The following is an 18,662-nucleotide window of genomic DNA, read 5'->3' on the forward strand; positions in this document are numbered from 1 at the left end:
CCCGATGGCCCCCCACCAAAGGGACTGTGTTAACCAGAAGACCAGCCCCGGCTCCAAACTCTCCTAGCGAAGGCAGGAGTCCGACATCCTGCTCCTGGATTACCGCATTGTTTTATCATTTCCAGGGAGAGAGACAGAGGAAGGGATGATGATGCTGAAGATGAGCCCGCGATGGTGGATTTCCCTTTTGTGCGTCTGTGGACTGATACACGTCGGTCACCAGAGCAGCCCTGATGGTAACTGAGACTAATTTAGACAGACACAAATGCACATACGAAGGCTTAAATCGACATTAATATGTTTTTGATTATTATTATTATTGTTATTGTTATTATTGCAGTCACAGCTTCGGCCACTTCATGGTCCACATTAGAAATACACGCAGCACATACTTGGCTCATGGAAAAGGAAACGGGACTAAATGTTCATTTCAGCTGCCAGTTGTTTATAATGAACGTGGCTGATTTGTGACGGACGGACAGGAGGGGAGTGAGATCGGTGCTTTGCTCTGTGTGTGCAGGAGACGCCTCGTCGAGCTTGAAGGCTCTTCGTGATGCAGGCAGGTTTGTGAGGAAGGAGGACACGGTGCCTGTCCGCCTGCTCTTCAGCAGCCACAACCACAGCCAGATCTCCCAGGATGAGCTCAGCACCAGGGTTAAAGCCAGCCCCGGATCCGCACAGGTACACACGCTCTTGTCAGTGGGAGGATGGAGCACAGACCGTCTGCATGGGGCTGTGCGCTGCCTTCAGGAGACACAGCTCCTGTTTATGTTTGCGCCGATTCGTCTCGTTATTTGCCACAGTCATCGTTTGGAGGATAAATAATGAAGCCATTGCCAGCAGCAGAAATGGCCTGAAACATTTAAGCAGGACCAGACCAGACCGTCTGACTGTGTGCGGGTGTTATATGGGTCACCGTCTTTGTAACCAAAAAGCAGACCAGTCTGCCCAAACATCCAGGACCTCTTCTGCTCTGCTCCGCTCTGTCCACACTGCACATTTAAGTTCATCAGCTGTGGTCGTCTGGTCGACTAGGATTGTTAGTATTTTAGTGAAAACTGGCATCTTTTCTGTCCAGCTGGTGCTGCACCCTCAGAAGCTTTGTCACCAATTAGCTGAAATCTCGTGTCCTATTAAGTAGAATTCACTTTATTCAATAATTATTTGGACTAAAGGCTAACTGATAAATCTGTGTGGCCATCATTATAAGCAGATTTTAACTGACCACAGATATACTGGCGTTAGCATGTAGGATGTGTGATATGTTTCAAAAAGAAACTAAACTTTAATTATCCTTCTAGGTTATTAGGAAATTATGTTGCTATTTTTTCTATGAGATTGCCCACCAGAGGGCATTGACAAGTTTATTTTTCATTTGCTAAATATCCGACTTTAGTATATGAGGCTAGAATCTTTTAATAACAAAGTCTGAGGGATCCTCAACAGAAATATCTTCTTTTGTTATGTGCGCATCTTAAAAAAGGAAAAAAAACGTAGTTGATACATTTGAGGGCTAGAAGACTGACAATATAATTAGTATTGTATTTGCTTCGGAAATCTATTATCTTTCAGACTCTAGTTGAATGTTGAAATGTGTAGGAGGAGCGACGGATCCCCATGTTCCTAAACTGAAGTAAGATTATACGTGCATCCATTTACAGTTATTGAACCCCTGACACCCTGACCCTTTTGTATTGTAGCCACTACTTGTGGCTAGTTGGCAAAGCGCCCAGTAAATGGGGTTAACTTTATAAAGCATTATGTTCAGACATGTATTTGTATGTATTTGTCTTCTTGTGACAGCTGCTGGTTGTTGTTTAAATCCCATGGGCACAGCAGTCTTATTTGAAAAGGAAACCTCTCAGAAACATTTAGCCTTGTCTGTAATAACTGATACGGTTCAATAACAGTTGTCATCATAATAATAACTGTGTTCACTGACTCAGTTCAGTGAAGCAGCATTTCTTCTGGGTTCATTTCAAGGGATGAGTCAATTAGCATTGTGCAAACCTTTCATCCGTTTTTAATTTGTGCAGCTTAGGCCTGTGCAGGCTAGTCTATTCAGAGTTTGGAGAGTGGAGAGGGCTACAGATGGCAGCAGGCAGGAAGGTGTTAACCCTTTGTCTCTCTCACACCTCAGACAGAGCTGCAGCCCGACGGGTAAACAAACGAACAGGAGCCATCTGCCATCAGACATCATTTTAATATTTTACTTTTGAAGCTGATACTAATCTCATGATAGGATTGTCACATAACACAGGCTTTCTTTGGTAGGACTTCAAGGCAGCGACAAAAAAAGGTTAACATTTCTACTTTCTACAAATATTGGAAGACAATTTGATCACACAATGTTATTGTATTATCCCTAATACCTTATATCACAACTCATTCCCTTCTCTGGAGCATTTAACTCCTGAATTTAAGGCCCAGGAAGTATTCAAGGTTCTTTATGTTTGACTCATTGTTATGAAAATATCTCATGCATAGCCACTCCTCAACAGTCTCTAAGTTGAATTTAAGGTATAAAATATTTATTACAAGTGAAGGATAGATTCAGGGTAGAAGAGGAGGAGACAAGCGATGGCATAGTCTCTTATTCACCGGAGAGTTAACACATGTGATGTCACTTGCGCAGAGTTTGATCAGTTATTAGCTGTTTTTAGATCAATGCCCTAAAAACAAATCCGTCAAATAGTTCTGAAAATGTGTGACACTCGGGAAGTTATTTATAGGCTTCTGTTGAACAGCCTATTTTCAGTCTCAGACACAAACACCACTGAATGAGCAACAGGGAGTTCAGCAGAGAGAGCTCCTGTTGTTTTGGTAGAAAAACAAACACTTCAGGTGGACTCAGTCTGAGCAATATGTGTGGTGGTTTGCATGTTTTTGCCTGCACGCCTGCCTATTTGTAGCATATAGCGCTGAGTCACACAGTCATTTTTCAACAGCCATGAGTGGGAAGGAAAGCTAGCTATTGCTCAGAAAACGGTAAAGAAGAGTGATGGTCAGTCAAGATGAAATATGCTCTCATTGAACACGATATCCAGGACCTCCTTCCCATCATGGAGCCAGTCGACTAGATTAGATTTCATTGCAAGTGTGCCATGGAAAGGTATTGTCTTTTGTGCTCTCACACACACACACACACTGACACACCCTCTTAACTGGTCATATATGCAGTGACCACGCACAGACACTCTGAATAACAATAGTCTGTGGTCACTGGGGACCTTGTGGGCTAAGTTTGTCCTTGTGTGAACACAGGAGCACCCCCTCAAACGGAAACAAACCACATGAACACATGTGCCCCTCCTCCGCTTGCTGTCATGCAGCGCCTAGTCAGTAATGAAGATAGCCCGTGGGCTGAGGCCCGCGGGGGGAGGGTGATCTATGTTTTAGCACGGCTCTGGGAGTCCGCTGGACCTGCACAGGAATGGTTGTGCGGAGCTCTGATTGACCCAAGGGGGTGTAATAAAGTCTGTACCATATGTGTCCGACGCTGAGAATGACTCAGACCCTCCTCAAGCTGAATCAATCAAACACAATGCAAAAGAAAGTCTGAGCGTCACCAGATATGACCACAGATGTGATTGCTGCAAGACAGAAATATGGTAACTCAAATAATTAATAGAGGGAATATGTGTGTCGGAAATCAAATCCTTTAATTTGTGAAATCAGTCTGGTAAGTGGAAATCTTCAACAATATGAAATAATATACTATGTTGCCAGGTGTTGCTGTGGGTGTGTATCACATTTTTTTTTACTTCCCTGTATGTATTTATGTTTTGGAAGTGGGTGTCAGTGAGCCACACTCCTGGTTTGTAGCTCAAGTATTACTGAAACAGAAGAAGACGGGGCTGGAAGGCTTCATCACTGATTCCTGAAAAAGACAAAGCAGTCATCGATCATTGTGTATGAGAATTGATCCGTGCCTATGATAATGAGCTGAACTGTGGTTATGATAATGGATGTCTTTATAACAGTAAAAAACATGCCATTTCTACCTTTTTTTTTTTTTTTTTTTTTTAGGTGAACCATGTGGCTCAAGCAAGCTTTCAAGTGAATGCTTTTGGCAAGGATTTCATCCTGGATGTGGAACTGAATCAGTGAGTATTGCGTTGTTACATTTGTCGAGCTGGTTGTCTGGTTATCACTTTGGCAAACTGCCTGCATGTCTATGTGGTTATCACTCTGTCCAGATGTCTTTCTGCCTCAGTTATTAGCGGTCTGCCCGCCTGTGAAGCTATCGGTCTGACTTCCAAACAAACTATCTATAGCCTTAGGTGGATGCTTTCCCAGCTGCTGTTTTCATAACTTTTATTTTACTTCCTGCGCTTTCTTAATACGCAATGACTGACAACTGTACCGCTCATGTGAAGGGGGATGGCTTCATTTATTCCATGAAATGGTCATGAAATTACATTTAACTTTGCTTTTATTGTCATGGTCAGAACTCCACTTGCATAGAAATTCAAGTGTGAAGCCTCAGGCAGAAATTAAACATTAAACTGGTGCTTTTTACTCAAGGTAGTTATTGTGTGACCTCAAGACAGGATTCATATTTTCCAGCTCTGGTGATGTTTATTAGCTGTTTTTGGAATGCACTCATAGTACATAAATAATGAAGCTTCATAATAATAGGAGGTGATTTATGGTAAAGACTGGAGCCCTTTACTCTGTCAGACATTGATATTGATCACAGCATTGCTGATGGAAAGTGAGCACCACACTCTCCTTGCTCTCCTTTCCTCTACCACCTTTTAAAACTGTGGCATGCGTGTCTTATTTTGCTCAAAAGGCAGCAAGCTTATGAACTTGGCACACGCATACAGTCATGCTGTCTGATGCATTGGGAGTCGTTTCCCTACTGAGTGAAATGTTACAACAGGAATTTTCAGATTTAGCCTTCAGTTTACCGCAAAACACACTTCAGTCATGGATATAAACGCCTGCGTAGACAAATTCATACATACAGCACATGTCACACATGCCTATACACTACCATCAGCACTTGATTTAATGCACAGTCATTATTCATCTGTGTGACATAGTGTGCTTAGTATGCCCTTTTCTAGGATTTCTTCACTGAGTGTCACTGACAAGGCCATCAGAATATGAGTAGAATGGAGGCGCTGAAACCAGTTTTCAGTGTTTTTTTTTTTTTTTTTTTTTTTTTTTTTTAGTGTTGCTTAGCAGAGAGCAAATCGGCATCTAGCCAGACACCTCCTGGCAACAATTTTACATGTGTGGCTCTGCAAAAGAATGAAAGACAGATCAGTACAGTTGAGCTTTGGTGTACCAGGATGCCCCGAGTATTTAACAGACAAAATGGTTCACCAATTCATTGATAAATTAAGAATTTCTCATATTTAACTCATTAATATTATACACATTGCGACTTTGAATGAAGCTGCGTTACTGCCTTTGCTCCAACCCCAGTTTTGCATCCCTCATGGGGGAAGAGCTCCAGTTTCGCTAAATGTCTGAATGAGCACAATCCTTTTGTTGCCCTCCTCTGCCCTCTGTCCTCCTCACTGTCCTCTACCACAATCCTCTATGAACTGATCCCCACTTGAAAGCCACTCCATTTCTGTTTACATGCAGTTTTCATGCCAGACAGAATACTGCCAGCTGATGTGTGCGAGGGTGCAGGAGTGGGAGGTATTTTAGCTGAATAGACCAACATTGTTTTTTGTTCCCAGAAACAAAACCTAGTTCTCTCATTTTGATCAATGAGCAACGCTACTGCTGTGCAATTTTGTGTGCTTAATTGTCGCCACAAGCAAATGAGAAAATGAGGTGTGTTATTCAGCCATGTGTCTACTGCTATAGCACAGATCATTATAGTTATTGCTATCTTTGAATCATCTCTCGAAATCCTTGCCCCAAGTCAAAAGATTTGGCTTTAATCAGGAGTGACAGGTGTCTAAGTGGTTTTATTCTTAAGTCATCTACCTTGTGAATGCAATGCTGGTCTGATGATTGCTCCACCATTTTGGTCCACTTGGCTAAATTTATCTCAACAACCTTTGAAAAGGTGCCATGAAATTTTGAGACGGCCATTTTACTCAATGGAAGACTACTAATCCTAGTGATCCTGAATTTTCTACAGAGTGAAATGCAGTTAGCAGATGTGTTGCCATGAAATGTAATCATAAACCTATGTGGTCATCTTAGGAGGAATTGTACAATCATTAAATGTAAAAAAAAAAAATGTTTTACTGTCCAATGCTCTATGACCAAATAAATGTAAAACCAGTGAACCAGTTGATATTAGCTTCAGCTTTACTTTGCATTTCATGTCAATTACCAAACGCTTCCATACTTTGATGCTACAGAAAATATGGCAATGGAAAATATGACCTCCTTGTAGAGTTTTTCTACCTTTAAACCATCTATTCATGTGTGAGTATCCTGTTCAGCGTCAGGAAGAGGGACTATCCCTGCATGTGCTGCACAGGATGTGCATCTGAGAGGTTAACATTCTGTAACAGAACTTGCCCATTTTGTTTAGATAAAACACTGGTATAAATGAATGTGACCTGAATGGTGGGAATAATTGAGTATGTTCATGTGTAAGCTGTAGTTGTCAGTTTATTTTTCAGTAACGTGCTGTAAAGCCACCCATCCAGAGCGTGGCAGTCTGTAGGAAGAAGGTTGGGGGGGGGGGGGTTGGTGGGTCATGGGGTCTTTGAACCCCCACCCCACTGTCTTTGTCTTCCTCTTACCACTCCATCTCAGCGGCTCAGCGGCTGTGTAGAATTTACCATTCAGGGGACAGGAGCTGCAAATGTGCACCAGGTTGGGGGTTGCCTGTTTTTTTTTGTTTTTTTTTTTTAAATGTCATCCACAATCCCAACACCCATACACACTCACTCTGTCTCGCTCTCTCTCTCACACACACACACACACACACACACACTCCTATGAGCACACTTCTCCACTCTTAAATGCCCCCTCTCTCCACACCCACTCCCCATTCAGTCCTGCCCCTACTACCTCTTTACCCCACCCCTCCCACCTGCTTTCACTGAATAATAGATGGTGCTGTAAGATTAAAGGGGAGTGTGCACATGTACGAGTATGTGTGTGTATGTGCGAGCGCACGGTTTTCGTGGGTTGTCCATAGTAAGGTCAAACGGACACATTCACTTGGTGAACCTGCCCAGTTTTACATACAATCGCCTCTCCTCAAAAAAATACAAAAACACACAGTTGTGCATCCGCTCACATGTGAGTGCTGTGGTACAAAAGAGCTGCCACCTGCTCCATATTATATCTGTAGATTTTTTTTTTTTGCTCATTCAGCAGTTATATATGACTAATAGCACAATAGCTGTATATTGTATCTCTTATGGAGAATATTTGCACAACATTGGATCCTCAGCTTCTATATTTATCATATTTTGAACACCATATTAGAGACAAATCTATTAAGCATTTAAATGCAATGAATCTTGGTAGATGCTGCAAAGATATGATGAATAGCTGTGAGTTGGCCGCTTGGCTGTGCGCTAGTGTGCACAGTGAAAGTGAGTTGAGTGGACATGTCCAGGTTTTGTATTCATACAGTATGTAGGTTATGCATGTATGACAATGTATGAGTGTAGACAGAAAGAACAGGTGGGCTGATCCAGCTGAGACCAGAGTGTTTCATAACCTCTCTAATGTTATGAAATAACTGAGCTGCTTCTCTCCCCATGTCTCATGTTGACAGACTGACATTAAATGTATGATTCCTGCTGCCGTGTGTTGTGTCAGATAGCGTCTGCGCTTCCTGAACATTTCCTGCGCATAGACAAATTTTTCAAATTAATACGTGGGGGACTAATTTCTTGTAAGGCTTAATGCGTTCGTCTCTGCAAGGGGAGGATGTGTGTCCGAGTGGGACTAGAGTGTTGGTGGAAAGGGGGGCTGGGCTATTGATTACCATTGGTCCCTCCACCTTCCTATTTTAGGAAGAAACATCCCATGTTCCGGTAGTTTGAAGTGTGTGTACATGCGTGTTATTGTGTCTGTGGTCAAGGGAATAGGGAACCGTGTGTGTGTGTGTCTGAGGGAGAGAGAGAGAGGGGGAGAGAGAGAGGGGGAGAGAGAGGGGGGGGAGGAGGGGGAGAGAGGGGGAGAGAGAGAGAGAGGGGGGGAGAGAGGGAGAGAGGGGGGAGAGAGAGAGAGAGGGGGGAGAGAGAGAGAGAGGGGGGGAGAGAGAGGGGGGGAGAGAGGGAGAGAGAGAGAGAGGGAGAGAGAGATATGTTTGTACTATTGCAATCATCAATATTATGTGAACCTCAAAAAGATGCTGCTGCTGAGTCTTTGTTTGTGATCTCGTCAGGCCCCAGCTGCAGAAGAAGCAAGTGAAGTGTTGTCTTAATTAGAGATAACAAGAAAGGATGAAAATAAATGAAGCTCAGATAGAAAGTAGGAGGATCAATATATAAGAGGGATGTGTAAAGAACAGACAAAGAAAGCTGGGTTACTCTCTGTTTCTTAGGTTTATATTTAGGAATTTGAGTTTCCACTAATTTACAGCATTTTGCTTCAAATCTTTGTATCTTCATTAGACCAGTAAAATTGCCCTAATAAGGGTACTCCCAATGACACACTGGTAGTGTGTATGTTTCTCAGAAAAACAAAGTTATTTTTGTTTTGAATCTGTCAGCCCACCTTTCTGAACACTTTTTAAAAATTCTGTGTTATTAGATATGTGCTTGGCGCTCCTTCCTCCTTTTCTTTGTTGACACAGTTTTACACTTGAGCAACAATGCTTTTGTCAGTTAGTCAGTTCTACATTTTCATTTCACAAACAACCCCATAGCATCTATAATGGGACATAGTCGTACTTGAGGTAAAAATACATATTTCCTTACATTAACAGCCTATATGCTTAGTCTATAGTATAACTAATAGCAAAATAGTTTGTATTCTGTTCTGTTCAATACAACAAAACCAGAGATAAAAACCAGATCTTTTGCAAATTATTACAGTTTTGATTAAATATAGAAATACAAGCTAAATTAAATCCAAAAGGAAATAAATTCAAACAGCTGATCACTTTAACTTTACGTGTTGTTTGGAAGTAATAAAATATGTTAACGATTATTTCTCTGCTTATGTTTTTATGTGCACAGCTGGGAGACATTCCAACAGTAGAACTGCTCTAAATACCAGTCATAAAGCAATTCCTTATTGAAAAGATAAATGGGACTTCTTGAAAGCTAGACTAACAAAACATCTTATGCATGGGGAGTCACAGTAATGCAAACACCATACCGGCTTCTTCTTCCTACAGACTGCTACACTCCAGAAGGATTTCACTTGAAAAACAAATAAGTGCATCAAAATGTTAGCTGATGTGCATTTTCATGGCTTCATGACTTTATCTGACTTTGAGTGGACAGTGCAACATTTGATGCCTGAAATGTGTGTACGTTTCTGGCTGCCCTGAACCATGAAAGCTGGTGATGCATTGCTTGTGTGTGTGTGCGAGTGTGTGTGTGTGTGTGTTTGTGTGTGTGTGTGTGTGTGTGTGTGTGTGTGTGTGAGAGTGATTCTTGCATGTACATTCAGCATCACAGATCCACATTTATTTGATTTAGCGCGCACACATCCCATTCCAAGGTAATTTATCATCCACCCATGTCTTCACAGCTTGCATCCTGACAGTGCTACAGCCCAACTCCAGTCTTCTGGTCTTTTCCACCTCCTATCTGTCTCTCCTCCTCTGTTCCCAGCTCTGCAATCTATTGCACAGAGGTGTGATCTGATTTACTGTGGACTTAATGAGTAAAACACAGAGAGAAGAGTGTGTGGATGTCTGTGAGAGAAAGAGGGAGGGAAAGAAGGGTAGAAAAATAGCTGAGGATGAGGAGGACAGAAGGAGAGAAAGATGTCCTTTGTTCACCCTTGAGGAAAAGGAGAGATAGAGTGGAGTGTGTGTGCATCTTGAAGGAGGTTTGTGTGTGAACAGAGTAATCCAAAAAAAAAAAAAGAAAATGCCTCTCCTCTCCCCTCCTCTGATGCAATCACATTAGAAATTACATTTGTGCGTTTGTGTGTACACGTGTCTGTGAGCATCAACAGCGCTGACCAAGTGTATTTTATTAACAGTTTTTGCTAAGTGGCTCAGAGTCACAGACAAATCTCTCTATATACAGTTGAGCTGCTTGTATCGAAGACAGTGAGTGGATGCTCTGGGTGTCAAAGTGTGTTTGTTGTGTGTCAAGGAAGGGGATTCATTTTATGGAGGTGAGTGGAGTTAATTTGGAGGCACAAACAGAACTGATGATAACAGTAACGGGTTATAAATGTGTCAGTAAAGATGTCACCCACACACTGAGGTTCTGGAGCGTTTTTGTGAACAGTGTCGGGTTGAAACGATGGCTCTGCTGTGACCTCAGCTATATGTGATTTTTAAAACGATAACTTTCACTGTCGTTCCTCTGGAGTTCCTAGACTTTTTGCCGCTGCTTTACTCATTTTAGCCATTTTCCTGTGGTATTTGATGAAATTAGTAATATTACGTCACAATTTTGGTTCAGTTGGAAAAACACTATGATAATGCACACATACATTGTTTCTGTTTCTGCCCATGTTCCCCCTCTATTATTTAACCCCTCCTCACTCTCTTCGCTCTTCTCATTCTGAGCCTTCTTGCTCAATATGAGGGATTAGTGGAGACAAAAAGAGATCCAAGAGTCGGCTCTTGATGAAGACTGGAACAAGAAGACTGTTGTTCTCTCAGCAGGAACAGATATTAATGCCTCTGTCAAGACTATTGTCTCCAATAGATTACTCCTGTTCCTCTATCATGCTAAATAATAATCAGTTGAAAGTATGACAATTGACAAGAGATTAACAATTTAACACAATTTTACACTGCACAACTCAGAAGGAATCGGTGGAGTAGGGCGGATTAAATTCACGCACAGAGGTAAAAGTGAGCATATATATATTAGAATAATGTTTTCAGCTGGACAACAAGCAGATGTGTGCCTGGCATCAAGTGTACGTGAAGTCCGTCTCTACTAACCCTGTTCTCATGGCGTGGAGTTGACTAACAGTCACAGGTTGTCACAGATACAGATCTGCACGTTCTCCTTAGGGCCAACAACATCCAATTCCACTGCTTAATTCAAGAGTCAGCTGTGTTTGAGCTGTAAGCTGCGTGCTTTACAGCTGCCTGTATGATGGACACAAGACTGCAGAGAGAACAATCAGCTTTTTGTTTTCTTTTATTAGCATCAGAATTTCTTGTTTATGAGCATCAGTATTCCCTGTGTAGTTGGAGCAGGGACCCCAGTGAGCATGCTGGTGGAATTGCATGCCTGATAAGTGATTGGAGAGTGAATGAATTATAGCCTGGAGACCTTTAATGAGGCCTCAGTGGGAGGGAGGGTGAGGCTAGAGAAGGGGGTGGTGGGCAGGTGAGAGCAGCTGCCGCCTTTCCCCAAGAGAAACCTCCTCAACCCCTCCCCTCGCCTCTCCTTCAACCCTTTTCACATTTTATTTATCAAATGCACCTTTCCATCTTGCCCCTCTCACCCCCACCCCCACTGCCATGCTTCCTCTGGTGCACATATCCTCGCTCCTCTCGTTGGTGCTTCCCTTTGCTCAGCAACCCCCCCCCTTTCTCATCGCAGGCACCTGACACAGCACATGTTCAGGCTGTTGTGTTGCAGTGGCCTTTTATTACAGGGTTAAATGGCAAATCCATATATAGCAGGGAAGTCCATTTGATTACTGCGGTGTTTGTGCGCAAATGCAGATGTGCACAAATGTATGGATGCATCTCAGTTATTCTGAGGCTTTGTGTTTATGAGCTCCTGCTTTTGTGTCTGTGTTTTGGGGCATTGAGTGTATTAAGGGGAGTATTTGAAAAGTGTGAAAGCAATGAAAAGCCTGCTACCCCAATGGTTGTGCCAATCCACACACACACACACACACATTAATCCTGCCAATCTAGTGTTTTTGTGTTCTTTTTCATTGCAGTGCTTGGCGACACAGATCGTGAGAGGAATTTTAGACCACACGGAAACTTTGTTTATGTGTGCGCATGATTCACCTCAGGAAATCAAACTGGGTTGTCACAGCAGATGTCTTTGCCCAGAGCAACTCAACAAAATGCTTTAAACGAAGGATGAAGTTTGATGTGTGTGACAGCCAGATGGACTCAGTGCACTCACTGGATCTCATTGGTTCAGTCCATTTTTACCTCCTGAAGATCCACTTAAAATTTGAACACAGCTTTCAGTGGAACACTCTCCCAGCAAAAGCATCAGTATTCTTTGGTTTTCTTCTGTGCACGTTTGTGTGTGGGTTGGCTGACATTTAAATCTAGAGAAACCGAGACGTGATTGCTATGAAAATGGCAAATCTACTGTAAGTCTGCTTATGAAATGCTGCAAACTGTAAGTGAAGCATCTGCATATCCACCTCTGAAATCTCCTTCAGCGTTGATTGACAGCAGGATGCTAACTCTAAAACAGATGGGGGGCCCAGACAGTCCACTGCAGTGTAGGATGAGCAGGGTATTTTAAAAACGCCATGAGCCAAGCGAATGTGAGACAGACAATGAGTAAGACAGTTGCTGGGTCTGTGTTAACTCGCACATCTGGTCTGTGCAGAGGTGCCAGATGCCACAGAAATATGTCTGACATGGGATAGATTGCTTTAGCTGCCACAAATCTGTTGCATTAATACTATAATGTATTTCCTCCATTTCATGAGCTGCCCAACACTGATCATTATTTAAGGTCAAAGGTTGCAACAGTTATATTTTCAAATGGAGACAAACTGCATACAATCATCATTTGCATCTGAATCGGAAAGAACATAAACCTGGATGTTTATGCTTTTATTGTGAGGTTGCATATCAGAGTGAAGCTACACAGGGATTGCTTACATTTATACACATGTCCACGCATGTTAACAGGAAGAGCTAGTGTGCAATATGTGCCGGTGCGGAGGTTTCTTTACGTGTGTATGTGTGGGGAGTGGGGGTTGGAGTCGAGGCTGAGTTTGCGTCTTTGTCTGTCAAATAAATTATTTAAATCCCATAACAATTAAAGCTGAAGTCTGTTATCAGCGTCCTCCATTAGAAGCCCATGTTTCTGCCTTGCTACCTCAGTATGCTCTTTGCTTGCTCCCCCCCGGCTGGGCTCAGCGTGGGGCCGGATAGAGATCACAAGCACAGAATCTTAAACACACATCCCAGCAGAACAAAGGCTAAGCGTGCATGCCTGTGACCCTGGGAATCATGCACACAATGAACGTCTTCATCACAAGAACGGGAAGTTTTGATGCTCCCTCTTTTGATCCAAAATGTTGGTAAAATATTACTTGTGTCTTGAGACTCACAGAGTGTTTTATTTGCACAATGTGGTTGTAAATCTGAGGTGATGTGTTATCTGAGGTTAGATGATGTGAAGTGTGCCAATTCAGGGATTGCCTGTTTGGATATCACAAGGCGTTTTCTGGAGACGCCTCCATTGCAGTGGATGATGTGATGTCTGTTAGGGTCCCGAGTTTTGTGTTTTCACCTTAATCCTGCCTCTCTTTAACTTCCATCGCTCTCCCCCTTCTTCTCATTATTTCCCCCTTGACAGCCATTCTCTCCCTTTTTCCATTTTACCATGCTCTCTCTCTACTTCTCTGCATCTTTTTTTATTGCCACAGCGAACTGCCCATTAGTCATTTCAGAAAGCAGCCTCTATCCTCCTGTGTATGTGTTTGTGTGCACATCGATGCTAGAGGTTACATTTATTTTATATACGGTACATCTTGTTTGAACAACTTTTGCTTCCTGAAAGAAAGCTTAGTAAGTCAATGAGGAAAGTAACCATGTAACTTCGAAATTATGTCTTGTGGCCTTCAGTATCAGATTTTTTTTTTCTTTGCTTTCAACACTGCAGTCACTCCTTTTTGAAATAGTAGTGCTGAAACACACTTAATAATCAATCTGTGGTGTAGCATTTTATGAATGACCCTCATTTGCATTCTTACTAACTTGTATGCCAAATTAATATTAAATCATTTATTTAATTCAATCAGCACAAAAATCTGAAGTATAAAAACAACACATTGTTGGATTTTTTTGGGTGTTGTGGGTAATTTTGTGTTACTAAAAATTGCAATCTGTACAATCTGTAGCATCAAATAATATATTATTAATAAAATTTTATAATTGTTAAATATGTATATATAAAAAACTTTTTTTTGTATCTTAAATCCTCTGTGTGTGTCTGTGTGTGTGTGTGTGTGTGTGTGTGTCTGTGTGTGTGTCTGTGTGTGTGTGTGTGTGTGTGTCTGTGTGTGAATCATAGCTCATACATCTCTGTCTCAGATTGGGCCAATGGTGTGCACCTCCATTGGGATTGTTGGGCTCAGCACTGCTGAGAAAGCACACGCAGACCGATTGTCTCTTATTTATGCCACTCTTTCCCTTCCTTGCTATCTCAATTTATTTCCTTATTTCTCTTCCTGTTCTGCCCATGTTGCTTCTTTTACCCCTTGCTGACTTTCACTTGTCCTTCATTGCTCTGATTAGCATACACACACACACACACGCACACCAGACATTTGCTAGAAGGCTGGATTTTTATAATTGTGTTTGTACGAGTTTGTGTGCAGGAAATAGCCTTGTCCCCATATGCTGGTCATAATTAGCTGAGCCAATGCTCTGAGGCTCTCTGTGCTGTCAAGACAAAATACAATTTTGCTCTAAAATACAAGCATACTTGTGTAACTGAGAGACACACATTTTCTAACTTTAATTCTCTTTCTCCTTCTGTCTCTGTTCCCAGTGATCTGCTGTCTTCGGGGTACGTGGAGAGGCATTTGTCAGAAAAAGGGAAGGCTGTTGTCACCAATGTAAGATCCTTTGAACAATCTCTTCTCATGCTCATTCACACTTTCAACATCAGATTAAAATTACAATACTTTTTTTTATTCAGAATTCATGCAGTGTACTCAATGTATGAAGTGCATGTGGCATTCAAAAGCAAGCAGCCGTCATCTTTTTTTTTTTTTTTTTTTTAATGAACTGGTGAAACATCTCTGTGTAATATGAAATGTTATTGGTCGTGATGAATCCTCAGGGGATCATCACTGGCCTCCCACCGTCTACAGAGCATTTCATGGGTTTGATTGTTGCCCCTCCATTCCACATTTTTCAGCCACAGCTGGCTGATGTTTCAATTGAAATAGACCTGATAAAACAAATGCACACTACTTTTCCAGTACAGAGGCCAAGGAGCATCGTAGAGTTAGTGAAGATAGATAACTCCAAACGAATGCTAATATTGCTCTGCATTTGCTGGATATTTAAATGGGCAACTGTTTTTTAACATGTTGACCACAGAAACTAAAAACTGAGAGTCGGTGTCATGTTTGTGGATTGCTAAATGGATAAAAAACAAAAATGAAAAAGATGGCATCAACAGCAAAAAACATTATTCGCATTGGTTAAGAAAATGTCTTGTGACAGATCACCTGCTTTAATTCTGTCTGATGCTTTTGTCTCAAGTAAGATCAGCAAAAAGCTACATGTGACAACTATAGCTTCTTATCAAAAGGTTGTAAGGTTCAACTGTAATGTGGGAAGTCGAGAAACGTCAATAACAACAAAACAGCTATGAAAAGATCACATATGTATGGCAGGTATATAATCTGTTTATCAAAGCCAGAGATATAGGAGTAGTGTAGCATATAAAACAGAGTGTTTACCCGACTCCAAAAATAGGAAAGAGGCTGAATCATCATTGTGTTGTACCTTTGCAATTTCCTGTAGACCCAGTAGATTCTCCTCCTCCTGTGCCTTTCATTGCTTAGTCGGAGAGTTAGTTTGCAAACAAAAAAACAAATCACAGCTCATCTAGTCTTCATTCATTTTCAATTTTACAGGAAGAGGAACTGTGGATGGAGCCTAGACCTTCAACTAACATCAGTCGTATATTGCTGTGATAATCCTCTAAAATCTGGACTTCAGTTACAGGACGCCCGCTGTGGCCTCGTGTTACATCACACAAGTGGAAGGAATATTACAACTGTCAGGAATTAGTCGGATAAGCAGCAGATTAGTTAGATATTAGCCTCTTTACAGGGAATTATCTAAATTATAATTGCACCACAAAATGTATGATATGGTCATTTGTAACTGTGGAGGTTATAAAGCAGTCTTACTGTCACTTAATTCACCCTGTGGATGCAAATCAAGAACATATAGAGTCTGCTACTTCCACTGTCACACCCTTTTAAACAGTGGAAGAATAACAGCTGCTTGGTCTCTTTTATTAATGGCCGCTATTCAGAGAGGTTAATACGAGACAAGGCCCTATTTGTAACTCTGCTGACTGGAGAGGTTGAAGTGTCAGACATAACACAGCTGCTATCCTGATCTACTGCAGACTTCTCACTGCTTCTATAGTGTGTCTAGATGGTGGATATAATCCACGCAGGTAAATGTGGCAGTAGTTGTAGTATGATCATCATTGAGCCTACAAACAAGGCAACACCATTATAAACTGACATAACAGATAAACACCCCATTATTTACATGCCAAGTATGACTTTGCATTCTTTGGTAGAAATAAAAGCTTCAAACAGTTGTGGTAATAATTGGGGTTCATATAGCGTCCTTTTTGTTTGTGGTAAAGTGTTTATTCATAAGCTGTCAGAGTTTTTATTGACCTTGATGTGGAAACTCTGAAATTATAAAAATGCAGCTCCGCAGTACTGTCCATAATAACCTGATTCACCCTGGGATATTTAAAAGTAGAGGTACGGCACCTCAGCATGAAAGAAAATCTCATTATATTCATCTTAATTTATATATCTTCAGTATCAGGGACAAATAGGGAGTCTAAATGACTGATGCTCTTTTATTCATACAGTTATTGTACAAATTATTGCAAAAATGAACTCCTCTATAAGAGGTCTAAGGTTGAAGTGTGACTTTTGTGTGACATCCTTCGCCCTGCTCATTGTCCTATTGTGCTGCTGAAACTTTCATTGAGTTGCAGAGGACAGGGTGTCCCAATTGTTTACCAAGAGTATGACCTTGACCTTTCCACTGTGCTTTGTTTTATTTTGTCCAGATTAGATGATTAATTACTCTTACATGCGTCTAAAGGGTTAGGGTTAAACAGAGATCAGCCCAAAATAGCAACACACACACACTGTGAGGATGTACCCTCAGTGCTGGGTTTTGGGGGCTTTCTTGCTTTGCTGAGAAATGGAGCAGAAGGTTCTGGGTGACAGCAGGAGGCAAGACTCTGGGATAGTGGAGCAAAGCACAACTTATAAATAGCTTTTCTCTCTTCCTCACCCTCTGCATCTCTTAGTTTCAGTTTGGTTCTACCTCTCATTACGCAGCCTCTCTCCTCACCTGTAGCTCCTTTTATGCTTATGCAGCAATTTGTTCAACTTCCTTTGTTGCATTGTAATATTTTGCCAATAATACATGGCTGTTAGTTGTGCTTCTGTTTTATTTTTTACTTGATTTGATATTGCCCATAATACATTGTGGTTAAAAGTTTTAACATCATATTTCGCAACGCACTTGTGAGGGACTCTTGTCTGCTCTAGTTTTCAGGCTGCAGTTCAAATGTTTGGTAAATATGAGGGGGGACACTCATCTTAGCAGAGCATAACATGAAGATTTGAAGCTGGGGAAAACGTCTAACTTGTTTTTTATTTCCAAAAGCAATAAAAGCTCCACATCAGGCTCAGTAATTAACATGTTGTTTTTCATTTGCTTATTCCCTAAAATAACGAACGAGCAAAAAGAGCTTTTTTAGTTCTCAAAATAGATATATTACGTATTAATAAGTGAAGTTTTTATCAGTGAGCTTCAGATGTAAAGAATGCTGCACACCTTTTTCCCCTCAACTTCAAGTCCCTTTTCAAAGCTGAAGTCACGCTTTGAGAAAGGTACTTTTCCGCATTATATGTCCCGGTGTACAACACCACACAGATAAAGAAAGAGTTTTTTGGATTTATAGTAGAAGAACTTTAAGGTAAGACCTGCAAACATTACTGACCTGAACACCGTCCAGCATCCTCAGGATGAATTGGTACGAGGACAGAATACAAACATCAACCGACAGCCTCACTAATGCTGCTGTGACCAAGTGGGAGGAAATGAGGGGGAAAGGCAAATGGCTGTAAAGGCAGCAGTGCAATGCCCTTGAATCCGGTTTCCTCATACTTTTGTGTTGTTTAATAACTACAACAAACACAAACATGCCTCATTGCATAAACCAATACAAGAGTCATGGACGAAGTCCTCAGAGAGAGTGAGGTAGATGTGGACAAACAGCATTGCTGCGCACACCATCAAACTGTAGAGCAGAAATTGATCCTCTGATAAAAGCTATGTTTCCTCAGGGAAACCAGCTTCCTGCCTAATGGCTGTTAGGCAGCAAGAAATGGACCAGGAAGAGATGACCTGCAGAGCACTTAGACACTTAGACATCATAGACCTCTATAGAAAATAAATGTGTGTTTATGCTGGGAGAGGGAGGAAGAGACACACTGCCCACATATAGATAGACAGATAAAGAGAGAAGAAGCCACAGGACGAGTGGTTGATGGCAGTAATACAGACAGATGTGGAAATAATTTTACATGTGGCCAGTGGAAAGGCTTTCTACTGGGGAGACGTT

General features: G+C 41.5%; 1 protein-coding gene across 4 annotated transcripts in view; it reads left to right on the forward strand.

Annotated features, from left to right (window-relative positions):
• Nucleotides 1-18,662, forward strand: part of adam22 (ADAM metallopeptidase domain 22) — a 52,672-nt gene continuing 34,010 nt past the window's right edge. For all 4 annotated transcript variants that reach the window (XM_029503549.1, XM_029503551.1, XM_029503550.1 and 1 more), the window contains exons 1-4: nt 1-236; nt 521-681; nt 4,030-4,106; nt 14,802-14,868. In XM_029503549.1, the coding sequence (XP_029359409.1) occupies nt 146-236; nt 521-681; nt 4,030-4,106; nt 14,802-14,868 (396 nt within the window). In that variant the 5' untranslated portion in view covers nt 1-145. The remainder of the gene's footprint in view (nt 237-520; nt 682-4,029; nt 4,107-14,801; nt 14,869-18,662) is intronic.

Source organism: Echeneis naucrates, chromosome 6 (assembly GCF_900963305.1).
Source record: "Echeneis naucrates chromosome 6, fEcheNa1.1, whole genome shotgun sequence".
Classification (NCBI taxonomy): domain Eukaryota; kingdom Metazoa; phylum Chordata; class Actinopteri; order Carangiformes; family Echeneidae; genus Echeneis; species Echeneis naucrates.